Raw genomic sequence first — 12,500 nt, 5'->3', positions numbered from 1 at the left:
AAACTCTAGAGGCCTGGCACACCTCTTCTACCAAGCATGCTGACAATAACTTTAAGCCGATTCCTAATCAGTATAAAATTCTTTTTAAACAATAGCCACCATTTTTCATACCTTTACTCTGTTCTTTTTATCATTTTTATCTCGCCTTTTTTGTATATATTTCACTAATTTACATTCAACGTTTTATCCGTGGAAGGCTGTAGATCGACAGCCGAAAGCTTATATTCTTTTTCAAAATTTTTAGCCAGAGAACGTTTTTTATTGTATTTTAATATGCCTAATCCTGGCTGCGCTTCAATTTTTAATTGTATGAAGATACTGCAATTTATCATAGGCATGTTTTCTTCGAAAATTGGCCTTTCACAAACACCTTCCACGGTTAAAATTGAAACAAAAGGTCAATTAAAATCGCGCGAGAGTCAAGCCACTGCACTTACAGATTTCTTGCCATTGCGCGTGACATGATTCGTGTAGCGTGCGACGCGAATCGCGTTGCGCGCGAGGGTGGTAAACTACTTTTGAGGGGTACTGTACTCTGAAAACGACGAACGATTAACATTCTTTCTTGTACATGTAGTTCGTTCAGATGACCCAAGGTGATTATATGCACCTTTATGCTTGCCTAGCATGTGATCAATTTCTTCCTTTTGACAGAACATTACGACCTTTCCCTTCATTCATAAAAGTCATTGATCTTTCGATGAGAATTCAATTCAGAGTTATATGTGAAAACTTTGTTACTTTTTTCTTCATCTGTCTTTCGGCTTGTCTTTTACTGTTAACGCCCAGCATTTACGGGAACTTATTGGTGTAAACGTAAAGTCAAAAAATGTTTTGACCTGGCATCAGATTAGACTGAAAAGAAGAGGAATTATGAAGCGGAAACAACATCTTCAGTCCTTCCTTAGTGTGTGCAATAAACGTTTGCTTAGTGCAACTGCAAGACATGCTGGAAAACATCTGTCATAGCAATTTGCAGTTAGTTTTTTGCAGACTTTTTATTTAAAGAAGAAACAAGTGAATTTTACTCAAGAGCATGTTTTGTTATCTTTAAACTGAATTTATTACCAAAGGTTAAAAACTAAAAGACCTCAAAATGGGACAGGATATTACAAAATAATTAAACTTGTGAACGTGTGAGCCAAAGGGCCTCTGCTGGCACGACATCTGGGTGACCTCTCAAATGGTCTTAATGACCCGCCACTTGGAAAAATTAACTGGAATGCTGCAGTTTAATACCACCCAATTCAGTGCCCTCATTTTTTGTGTAACACATACCACAGGCAACCCAGTGTACGCTCCATGGAGCATCTAGTTTACAATCTTATACATCAATCTTGATTTATTAACAAGGTGTTGACGGTCCAGTTTGACCCAATTTACCATCCGCAACAATTTGAAAACGTTATGATGTGTGCAGCGTGATCTTGTAATTTTTGTAACTTTTGAGAAAGACTCGTAGAACAGGACTCCCACACCGAGCTACAGTAATTGAGATGTGGTTGGACTAGTGAATTGTAACTTGAAAGTAGAGTCTTACATGGGACCGAGTACCTAATACGTTTAATGAAGCTTATACCAAAAGCAATCTTTTTAGAAAGCTTCTTGATATGACACTCCCTAGTAAGATTTTCACCGATACACGTATGTACACCTAAGGATTTTAAAGTCGAGACTTGCTTTATCGGAAACTGGTTGATTGTGCCAGTGGGATTTGTTGTAAAATGAGCAAGGTAGACTTTTGACTGTGCAGGCAAGTAAAATGTTTTTTGTTTTCTCAGTTTTCGACAATCATGCAGTTTTGTGCACTGTGAAATCGGACAACCAAAAAGTTTAGCGATAAATCTTTCATAAACAGGTTGTCAGCAAGCCAAATCAAACATTATTACCGTGAAAAGCAACTCAAGTTTAAGACAAAAATCTTGTGTGACATCGATTATCGAAGTTTTGCGGTCAGTGAAAGTCTTCGTGTCAAGATGTCGACAGTCAAGATGGCGGTTTGTCTGCAATGAGTATTTGGCGAGCACACTTTCGATCCATTTTTGTGCTGTCCAAGGGTCTGCTTCAGATTGTAATTAATGTCAAACTAAATAAATATCACTGTTTGTTTCCTCAAGTTCCTATTTTAGGTTTTTGTTTGCTTCATTTTGTGGTGATAAAGAAATTGTGTTGTTATCATTCTATATTCCATGGTGTTGTTCAACCAGAATGTCACTATTTTTATTTGTATCATTTCTTTGTTTAACTCGAGTACAATACTGTAAGTAACTTATCCTTCCATTTGAATAGTACAGTCGTCGTTTCAAACCCATGATTTTTGTTGTTAGGCGAGATGAATGGTTTGATTAATAAATTTAGTTTTTGTTTTAACCTCAAATGGAAATTTGTCGTCTTACCCCTGAGACTTTTGTCTCGCCTCGTGATATGGGAATTAACAGGGAATACCTCTGCTAGTGTACTACCTGTTGGCAAAATCTGGTTATGTGTCATGGTGCACTTCCAATTTACCCTAGCCAGACAAAGTTCCGTTGGTTGGATTTCATTTTGAAAATATTAGTTCTATATCGTCACACTTTTTGACATTGCTAGTTTATAGAAACTATAATCTACAATAAAATGTAAAGTTCTTACCAAGTTCTACAAACCTTAGATTTAATTTAGGACAAATGATTATTTTGTGGATCCTTCCGTTAACTTTTTTGGCATTTCTTGTCAAAACGACAGTTCGGGAGTGGAATTAGATTGCACTTGAAAACTTGAATGCCTCTGCATTTCTGTTTATACCTCAATAACTAAATCATGATATGGGGATCTGCTTGGTCAAAAGATTTTCAAGGACTACCTCAATAATTTGGTGAAATCAAAAGAAATTTAAGGTAATTCCCTTGAAAATGACGTACATGTACTATCCAGATTTTTTTCAAACTTGGCACAATTGATATCCATACACAGGACATTAAAACAATGCAATGACAAGATGGGCTCACCGTGCTTGTTTTCGCGCTGTATACCCTTTATTCGAAGTGTTTTTTACCGAATCACGCGGGAAGCGTTCGAAACTAGATCAACCGGAAAAATTGTTATATAGCAAAAGCTACTGAGTATTACTGAAAACTTGAACCTACTTGTTTGTCCAGGCTAAAGTGATTTCAAATTGTTCAATCTTGCAAAGAAATGTACGCAAATTGGAACGCTACAGTCATCACCTTACACTTAGTGTCGGTCTCCACATGCAGTTTCACTACAACTACTATCCAACCTTTTTTCTCCTTGAAATATGTATGGTCAGCGGTGAGCGACCAAGATGGCCGTGTGAATCAGCACTCCGGCAAATTTCAATACTTTTTCACGTTATTTCGTTTTTCCTTTCAACGTATAGGTCTATAAGTATACACATTTAATTACCAGAAACACTAATATTTATCATGCCTGAGAACAACGCTACCTTGAAGAAGAAAAACCAAGAGCTTAGAGAGCAAGTCAACGCTCTGTCCGAAGAGATTCGCAAGCTGAAAGAACATGTCACTGAACATACTAGCTCGCCGGACCGCAATGCGGCACAAGCAACAGAAACGGCTTTGCAGTTTTACAGTGATGCACATGACCAGTCTCAAACATTCCAAGCAGATGTGAGTAAGGAACTGAAACGCCTTAGTGCCTGGCTCGCTGACATCAGCAACAGAGTGGAAGAAGTAGGGAAGGCAATTGATAGTATGTATGAATACAGCTATCAATACAATGTTAAGATCGTAGGGATGCCCGAGCTGAGTGAGCAAGAGTCTTACTCGCAAACAAGTCGCTTATGTGTCAAATTATTCTCTGGTATGGGAGCTGAAGTTTCAGTCCACGATATAGACATTGCACATCGTGTGCCACAAAGGAATGCGACAGCGGGAGCGCCGAAACCGATAATTTGCAAGTTTGTCAGAAGACTGTCGAAGGAAGCTGTTATGGCTCGACGAAACGACGCATGTAAGGCAGACCCCAGCTCCTTGGGATTTGGCGAGGGGGTATCTCTTTCATCTGTCAGGATATTCGATCATTTGACGCCGAAGATGCAATACGTCTTTACCGAAGCGAAGAAATTCAAAGGGCAAAACAACTATCAATTTTGTTGGACTAAAAACTCTTGCGTTTATTTACGGAAAGACGGCAGCTCCCGAGCATTGAAGATACGAGACATTGCTGATTTAACAAGGCTTGGCTGACTTATCATGTATCCTTTTATAACTTCATCGGACGATGAAAGACGATGAATGTCGGAAAACTGTAAGATTTTTGTTTCGGGAGTTACCGTATTTTGGTGTCAACCATTTTGTACCGCTCCACGGCCAATTTAACAATCTCAACACTACTTCTCTTCCAACCAAAAAATACCTAGAAAAGCTCTCCAGTTTTCATGACCTTGATTTATTCAGTTTAAACACAGCTAGTAATATCAACCCGGACCAAAATCTCGCAGATATAAAAATTCACAGTCGGTATTTCTCGCCTCATAGTTTTAACGCGATGAAAAATAGTTCTCACGATACCAATGATTTGTTTTCCTTGTTCCATACGAATGTTCGAAGCTTAAAGCGCAATTTTGAAAATCTGCAGACTCATCTACTTAATGAGCTTGGATATCCTTTTAATATTATAGGAATAACTGAAACTAGAATCACTGAAAATGATCAGTCTGATTATCATCCAAGTATTTCTGGCTATAGTTTTGAATTCGCCCCGACACCTCTTGCTGCTGGAGGTGTTGGAATGTTTATTGATGAAAATGTTAAGTATAGAGTCATTGAAAAAATCTCGTCACGCGCTTTTCAAGCCCTGTGGGTTGAATTACAATTTGAAATGAAAAGTAACATTATCTGTGGTGTAATTTATAGGCAGCACAACTCCCCTGAGAGCTTTCAGACATATTTTGATGAAACCTTAGAAAAACTTAGTACATCTGGCAAGCCTATCTATGTTATGGGAGACTTCAACATAAACCTCCTCAATGCCGAAACCTGCAACTTTACTAAAGACTTCTTACTTTCGCTGCAAAGTTTTTCTTTTATTCCTACAATTGATAAACCAACTAGGGTCAACAGTAAGTCAGCCACTCTAATTGATAATATCTTCGTGAACCAAATCGGTAGGGAAATCACGAGCGGTAATATAATCTCGGATATAAGCGATCATTATTCTCAATTTTGCATTATTAAGTCTTTCAAAGTAAAGGAGTTACCCCGAAGAACTATGTATCGGAAATTTTCAAGAGACACGGAGGAAAAAATTCATTCAGAATTATCCGAGATCAACTGGGATTTGGCCATGAGAAACTGTGGAGATAGTGCAGATGCTGGTTTTTCTAAATTCTTTAACAGCGTTAACAAAATAGTAAACAAACATGCGCCCCTTCGACCTTTATCAAAGCGCAAAGCCAAGCAATTTTCTAAACCCTGGATCACTAGGGGGATACGTAAGTCAATACAGGTAAAAAATTCTCTATTTGCATCTGGAAATTATGAAAAATATAAACACTATCGCAATAAATTACTTACACTTATTCGCTGCAGTAAGAAGTTGTACTATCATTCATATTTCAATGATCATATGACAAATGTTAGAAAAACTTGGATCGGGATTAATCATCTCATCGGCCGAAATAAAAGAAGATGTAAGCCTATTGTTGCGAGCCCTAATGTGCTCAATGAATTCTTTTCTTCCGTGGGTCAAACACTTGCGGCATCTGTTCCTCCTGCTAATCATCATTTCGGTGATTATCTCCCTGCTGCTAATTCATCTAGTTCATTCTTCTTCGCGCCAGTCACTCCCATGGAATTCGAAACTGAAATTCTGCTTCTCCCTACTAACAAATCACATGGCTTATACTCTTGTCCTGTTCGCGTATTGAAATCTTCCAGTAGTGTACTCTCTCGACCATTGGCATATATAATGAATAATTCCGTTTTAACAGGACAATATCCATCTAAATTAAAGCACGCAAAAGTTGTTCCCATCTTCAAGGGTGGCGATGAAACGGACCCAAGTAACTACCGTCCCATTTCTCTTCTTTCGCTCTTCAATCGGCTCTTTGAGAAAGTTATGTATAATAGATTAAAATCTTATGTCGAATTAAGTGGACTTCTGTACAATGGCCAGTATGGTTTTCGTGAGAATATGTCAACTCAGCATGCAATTTTGGATATTGTGAATTCGATACAAAGCAATATGGATAACAAATTGTTTACTTGCGGTGTTTTCCTCGACTTCAAAAAGGCTTTTGATACTGTGGATCACTCAATTCTTCTGAGCAAGCTATATCATTACGGTATAAGGGGGCCAGTAAACGAATGGTTTTCATCCTATTTAAATGGCCGTGCCCAAACTACTCAAATTGATAAACAAATATCATCTAAAAGAAATGTGTTAACAGGGGTCCCACAAGGCTCTGTTCTAGGCCCTCTACTTTTCTTGATATATATTAATGATATTTATAATTCTTCTAAGAAGCTTTCTTTTTATTTATTTGCTGATGATACAAACCTGCTGTTTGCTGACAAGGATTTGAAGTCATTAGAAAATGTAATCAACATCGAGTTGCAGAAAGTCTGTGACTGGTTGAATGCTAACAAGCTGACCATAAATGCAAAAAAGTCAAATTTTGTCATCTTTAGACCATCACAAAAGAAGCTTAATTATCAGATTAATATAAGGATATACAACAATGCCTCAAATTGTGATACGTTTCTGGAATGCAAAGATTATGTAAAGTTCCTGGGCGTTCTCATCGATAAAAACTTAACTTGGAAATATCATATTGACTACATTGCTTCTAAAATCAGCAGGGTTGTAGGAATTATATCGCGATTAAGGCACTCTGTCCCTCTGAATACTTTAATCCAAATTTACCGTTCTCTGATCTTCCCATATACATACTACGGAATTGCTGCCTGGGGCCAGGCTGCCCAGATCTATTTAAGGAAGGTCTTTATCTTACAAAAACGAGCTCTTCGGCTAATGTTCTTTGCTGGTAACAGATCTCATGCTATTCCTTTGTTTGTCTCTGCTGATGTCTTACCACTCAACATGCTTTATTTTGAAACAGTATGTTCCCTTATGCACGACATATCTACCAATTCTGCGCCTCAGAATATCTGTGATCTTTTTACTTGTTCATCTGACGTTCATATATATAACACTAGATTTTCTGATGCTGGTAATTTATACGTTAATAAATCAAGACTAAGACTTCAACTTAATTCGTTTTCCATTTTCGGAGCTAAGCTGTGGAATTGCCTGAAGCCTGAACTGCGTAAACTTAGGAAAAAACCCTTCAAAAATAAACTTCATCAATTTTTGCTTGCGGTACTTGGTAATGAGGATGATTATGTTGATGTCTCTACGTTAATGTTAAAAATTACTAATTATCATTAATTAAGCTCTAGTAGCTCTTATTATTTATTTCTTATGTTATGTGTATTATTATAGTTCTTGCTCTTCTATGTAAATTCTAGCTATCTGTGAATATATGTGTGTATCTATTTCTATTATTATTATTATTATTATTATTATTATTATTATTTATTTATTTATTTATTTATTTATTAAACACTGATGTAATTTTATTGTAAATTATACAATCCGCCCCGATTAGCTTTGCTATTTGCGGGTTGTATAAGATTATAAATTCTGTTTTTATAAAATTAATTTAATAAATGATGATGATGATGATGATGATGATGATGATGATGTTTTCCGTGTACCTATTACGAGTTAAAAAAACCATTTAAAATGGGGGGTCACTTTGCTTGTTTCTTCGCAACATGATGATAAATGGATGGCAAAGGGGCTATTTTGGATTCAAAATGAACATTTTCTGCAAAAGGACTAGGGCGAGTTCCAAAACAACACCTTCTTAACCGAGAAGAGTTATCATGATTGCACTTAAAAGCTCTTGAACAGTAAAAGCGGCCATTGTTGAGTCTCTTCAGATCGCCGGCGTGAAACGCCACCATCTCCGAAGTCGCAATGTTATGCGCAGTGTGAGATGCGCACTGCAAAACGAGGGAATCACCTTAAGTGGTGCACCCGTTGGCCAAAATAATGTTCGAAGCAGAGCCATCCAAGCATATGTACATGTATTTGCTTCTATATATCAGGCATGGCGTGACCCTTTGTGGGTCACATTGTCACAGAACCGTTTGTTTGAGGTTAGCAGATAGAAATTTAAATTTTTAAGAGGGAACTAAGTTAGCTTCAAATTTTATAGCATTGTTGCTAAGAGAAGTTTCAGGTTTTCAAACACTGTTTTGCAAGTGTAGTATTTTCAGTGAGGTGCACAAGGGTGAACGAACTTTAATGGGCATTGCACATGGGCAACTCAGCCACTAACACATCCAATAATGATGAAGGTGCAAGCTATTGTTATAAAAGGTGCAAGCTATTGTTATAAAAGGTGCAAGCTATTGTTATAAAAGGTGCAAGCTATTGTTATAAAATTTAGGAACTGGTGAAGAAGAGGACATTAATAACGCTGGCATTTTGTATAAGTTTTTTTTTCTGTTGACAAGAAGGAATCTCAAAGTAAAATACATTAATTTTTAAAAGAACATTTAACAGGCTGTGCTTGCTTATGTTAGCTTGAGATTATATACAAAACCAAAGGAATAGCGAACTCATCTTAACCTTAACAGACTTCAACTGACAACAGGGCCTCGGCTGAACTCCCACCTCAATCAATCTATGACAACATTTAACTCGGAAATCTGCCCAACTCAATTGTGCATGAAGCCGCCAACGAAAATTCGATCACGCAAGAACAAAAGACTGCAAACAAGTTTTACCACTGAAATACCGCTATTTTGAAAGAAGCAAAGGTGTACACGATGCTGTTGCTATAAAAAAATTCATTGAGCAAGTAATGGAACGAGACATCTTCGGCCACCATTTTGTTTGTTATTATGCTCGCGTGCGTGCCAAATAAACCTGGGCACAAGCAAATTATCAACCAATCAGACAAAATAAGTCTCCCTTGCTTGTAAAATGTCATAACCTTTGCTTGGCACCTATTTTAGACAGATGATATAAAACAAACCAGTCAAAATAAGAAATCTTTACAACAATAAACTGAACTATTTAAACTAATTTGACAAACCAAAACCTCGATAAAATTAATCGTAATCATAACACTGGAGTTCTTCAAAATGACAGAACCGTTTGGCAGCAGTCAGTGTTTCCTGCTTCTTTGTAATATTTATTCAACGCAAGATCATGTACATGCAAAATGACGCAAACAGCCACTCCAGTATGCATTGCCTTTGCTACATATTAAGTGAAAACTGTTGAATGTAGTAGCAAATATAGAATCTAATTGATGCCACAGTGAACGAGCCAGAAGCGAACGAACGAGGCAGCTCTCTAATCGGGAGAAAAACACGTTAATTTTTTTCTTCAAAACGCAAGGAATTGTGGTTATGCGCTAATGAAGGAATTAAGATGCACGGTATAATCTTGTGTAAACCAGACACCTGGTGGCGTTTATGTGGGATTCTGTTGTTTCTGTAAAATGTGAACGTTCAGGGGCACCCAACGTCAATTTTTGGAAAATATCTGTTCGGAAGACGACCTGAGATCTAGAATTTTCGGAACATTTGTTGTAAAATTTCTTGGTTACCTGCCTCTTCGAACATCTGAAAAATGGTATAGTTGCCCATTTTTTACCCTAAAAAGGTCACTTAGAACTTTTGGAAGCCTTTTTTCTGGCTGAAATTTTCGAAAAGGCAAGTTTTGATCCCTATAATTTTCGGATCACTAGACTTTCAGCTAGGAAATCCGAACAGATGAAAAATTTTTAGGGGATAAAAATATGCCTATATCTGCCATTTAAATACTAAAATACTTTTAACAATGCTATGCTTAAGTGGCTTTGAACTATATTTTCGTTGGGTGACCCTGAACGTTGGTTGCAAATTAACACTCCCAGTTGCTTGATCGTGCTTTTAGAGATAGCTCACTAATAGATAGGCTGAGAGGTAACTCAACAGTGGGCCAGTGGACCTGCCTTGGACTGGAACTTCCAACCTACAATTGGCGACAAAATTCGTTGAGACAGTTGCCAACAGAGCACACTGTCAGCCACACATTCATTGTTTGCAAAGAAAACTTGTTCAGGATACCCCTCCCTCTCCCCCCTCCCCCCCAATCAATGTTGTACCGCTGTTGACAAGGCTCATAGAAAACAGGAAAGAACACAACATTGTCCTGGGGGTGTGGGGGAGGGGGCCATTTTCGCACAGAGCTTGAAATAGACCCTAAAGGATAAGATTGTCTCAACAATTTTGACGCCGATTGTAGATATGGTTATTTAAGTTAAAATTGTTCCTCTATTTTCAAAATCTTGATTAAGATGCACGTGTTTGTTGTGTTCATTAGTCTTTCTATTCCTGATTTTAATTTATGTGACTGTATATTTGTAAATATTCAATGATACTATTATTTCATTTTTAATATAATTTAGGCTAGTGATCACCGGTTTACACCAGCAAATCCTTTGATTTGGCTGATGGGTCTTTTATCAGTCGAGATTTATAAAGATGTTATTATTAAATGTCACTGACCCTTGAAGCCGACTGATAGTCACAAGGGACGTGAAAAAAGCGCTAAGGAAGGTTATTTAATTAGTGTGACGAGAATCGAACATTTCCTTTGCGACTTCGAGCGTTTTCGTGAATCAATCTTTTTTGTAATTGCTCACATTCTACTACATTTTCATGCCATTTTGTCAAAGACGAATCGAGAATGCAGGTGCATTTAGTTTCTGTTAAAAGGACTAGTTTGCTAGTAAAATTCAGATGACATTTTTCGCCCTTTCTAAGAAAATGAAAGAGATCTCTTCGAAAATCTTCCGGCAAAAGAAGTTCATCCTGTTCAATAAAATTTCAGCCTAAAATTTTCAAATATCCTGTTGAATGGAAAGTGTTCGCAAGTTCGTTGTGTCCTTATTCCCACGTGTGTCATTTGATTGTGCAAGTTGATTTTATATGATACAAAAATTTGGTTATATCAACGGAGTTGATAATGTAAATTGGCCACCGTACAGAGATTGTAAAAGCTGATACCTTGATCAGATTCAAACACCTCATCAGATTCAAACACCTCATGCTCCTTTGTTGACATTTGTTGGCATCAAATAAGACCTTTAGTTGATGCAACAGTGCTTTCACATACATGTACAAACACAGCTACAGTAGTTGATTGTTGACCAGCAGAGCAAATTGTTGTTGAGGGCGAAACTCAACGTTGCAAAATGGTGTGACGAACCCTTAGCGTGCAGATTCCATTGGCGAAAAGTTGCGTTGCGCTTGTTGTTTCATAATGAACCAAAATATATGTCATACGCGTATAAGGCCATACACGTCCACGTATTGACATGGTTATTGTTTAAGTCAGTTGTAAAAAACAAGGGGCATTGCAGTTGCTGTAAGAATTGGTGGTTGACTTGCACCGAATGTCTGTCGATCCTCCTCTGTTTCTTTGTTCACTGCTGTAGCATGACACAGTCAACAAGTGTCTTGTATCGCCCAATCCTCTTTATTAATTTTATAATGATAAGGCTCATGTTAAAGGGATAAAGGGACATATGTGATGCAATTTTAGGTAATTTCATGAGTGACAAACTGCACAAGATAATATAATGGAACATCTCAATAACCGCAACAAACTGTAAAGCAACAAAAAAAGAATTACAATAAAGCCAAATAGATACATGGATAGAAAAAATACAAGATTGAAAATGATTTCATTGAGGGAATCTTGAAACAATGTCTGTGTTTTTCTTACAGTGAGTGATCTTTGTGTTGTAATGATAAATATTATTTTATTATGATAGGAATAACTTACGGTTATTCCTATTTGCCAGATTTGCCAGAAACACCCCAAAAAAGAATGTGGCATAGCCCTTTAAGTTGAGGTCAAACATATAGCTGAGCACAGATGCTCTACTAGACTGTCAGTTTGACAAGTATTGAAATCAAATGTAATAGAGCGTTTTTACATGACGTCACGGCGGCCATGATGGTGTACCAAACGAATCCCCTGGGAATGGAACTCTATTTTTATGCAAATACTTTCTCTTGTTTCAGTAATCTAATATGGTTGCCAGTCACGTGAGTGAAAATGCTCTACAGGCCATTTTCAAAATATTAATATTCAGCTTGATAGCGAGGCAGAGAGGACAAAAACAACAGAAACAAGTTGCAATGAATGTGAAAGTTATTAACACATTAGGCCACTTTCCTTTGTCTTTGTCTTCTAAACCTCTCTCTCAAGCTGAATTCGAGGGTGGCCTATTGAAGCAAGTGAAGTCAGTTCAAATGTTTCTTTTTGGGGAAGTAAGAGATATCGTTGTTAGTAATACAAAATCAAACCAATTACGTAATTTAACATTGCTTTAAAATGTCCAAAGGACATTGGGCAAAAACGGTCAAGTAATGGTATGTGGAGATTACTTTTGTGGTTGGTGA

At 37.3% G+C, this 12,500-nt stretch overlaps 2 protein-coding genes across 2 annotated transcripts in view; both read left to right on the top strand.

The window, feature by feature from the left end:
• The window catches only part of LOC137987904 (NLR family CARD domain-containing protein 3-like), a 55,105-nt gene that overhangs the window by 8,838 nt on the left and 33,767 nt on the right, over window positions 1-12,500 (top strand). The window lies entirely within an intron of this gene.
• Window positions 3,426-4,208, top strand: LOC137987924 (uncharacterized). Its single transcript, XM_068834008.1, has one exon. It carries the CDS (start codon window positions 3,426-3,428, stop codon window positions 4,206-4,208), a length of 783 nt encoding a protein of 260 aa, XP_068690109.1.

The sequence above is a fragment of the Montipora foliosa genome, unplaced genomic scaffold (genome assembly GCF_036669935.1).
Source record: "Montipora foliosa isolate CH-2021 unplaced genomic scaffold, ASM3666993v2 scaffold_395, whole genome shotgun sequence".
NCBI classification, from domain to species: domain Eukaryota; kingdom Metazoa; phylum Cnidaria; class Anthozoa; order Scleractinia; family Acroporidae; genus Montipora; species Montipora foliosa.
The sequence above is the reverse complement of the archived record's forward strand: the minus strand, read 5'-3'. Positions and strand labels throughout refer to the sequence as shown.

Bases quoted from the DNA above. Each gene is read 5' to 3' on its own strand.
- LOC137987924 (XM_068834008.1), top strand. From the start codon at position 3,426: ATGCCTGAGAACAACGCTACCTTGAAGAAGAAAAACCAAGAGCTTAGA.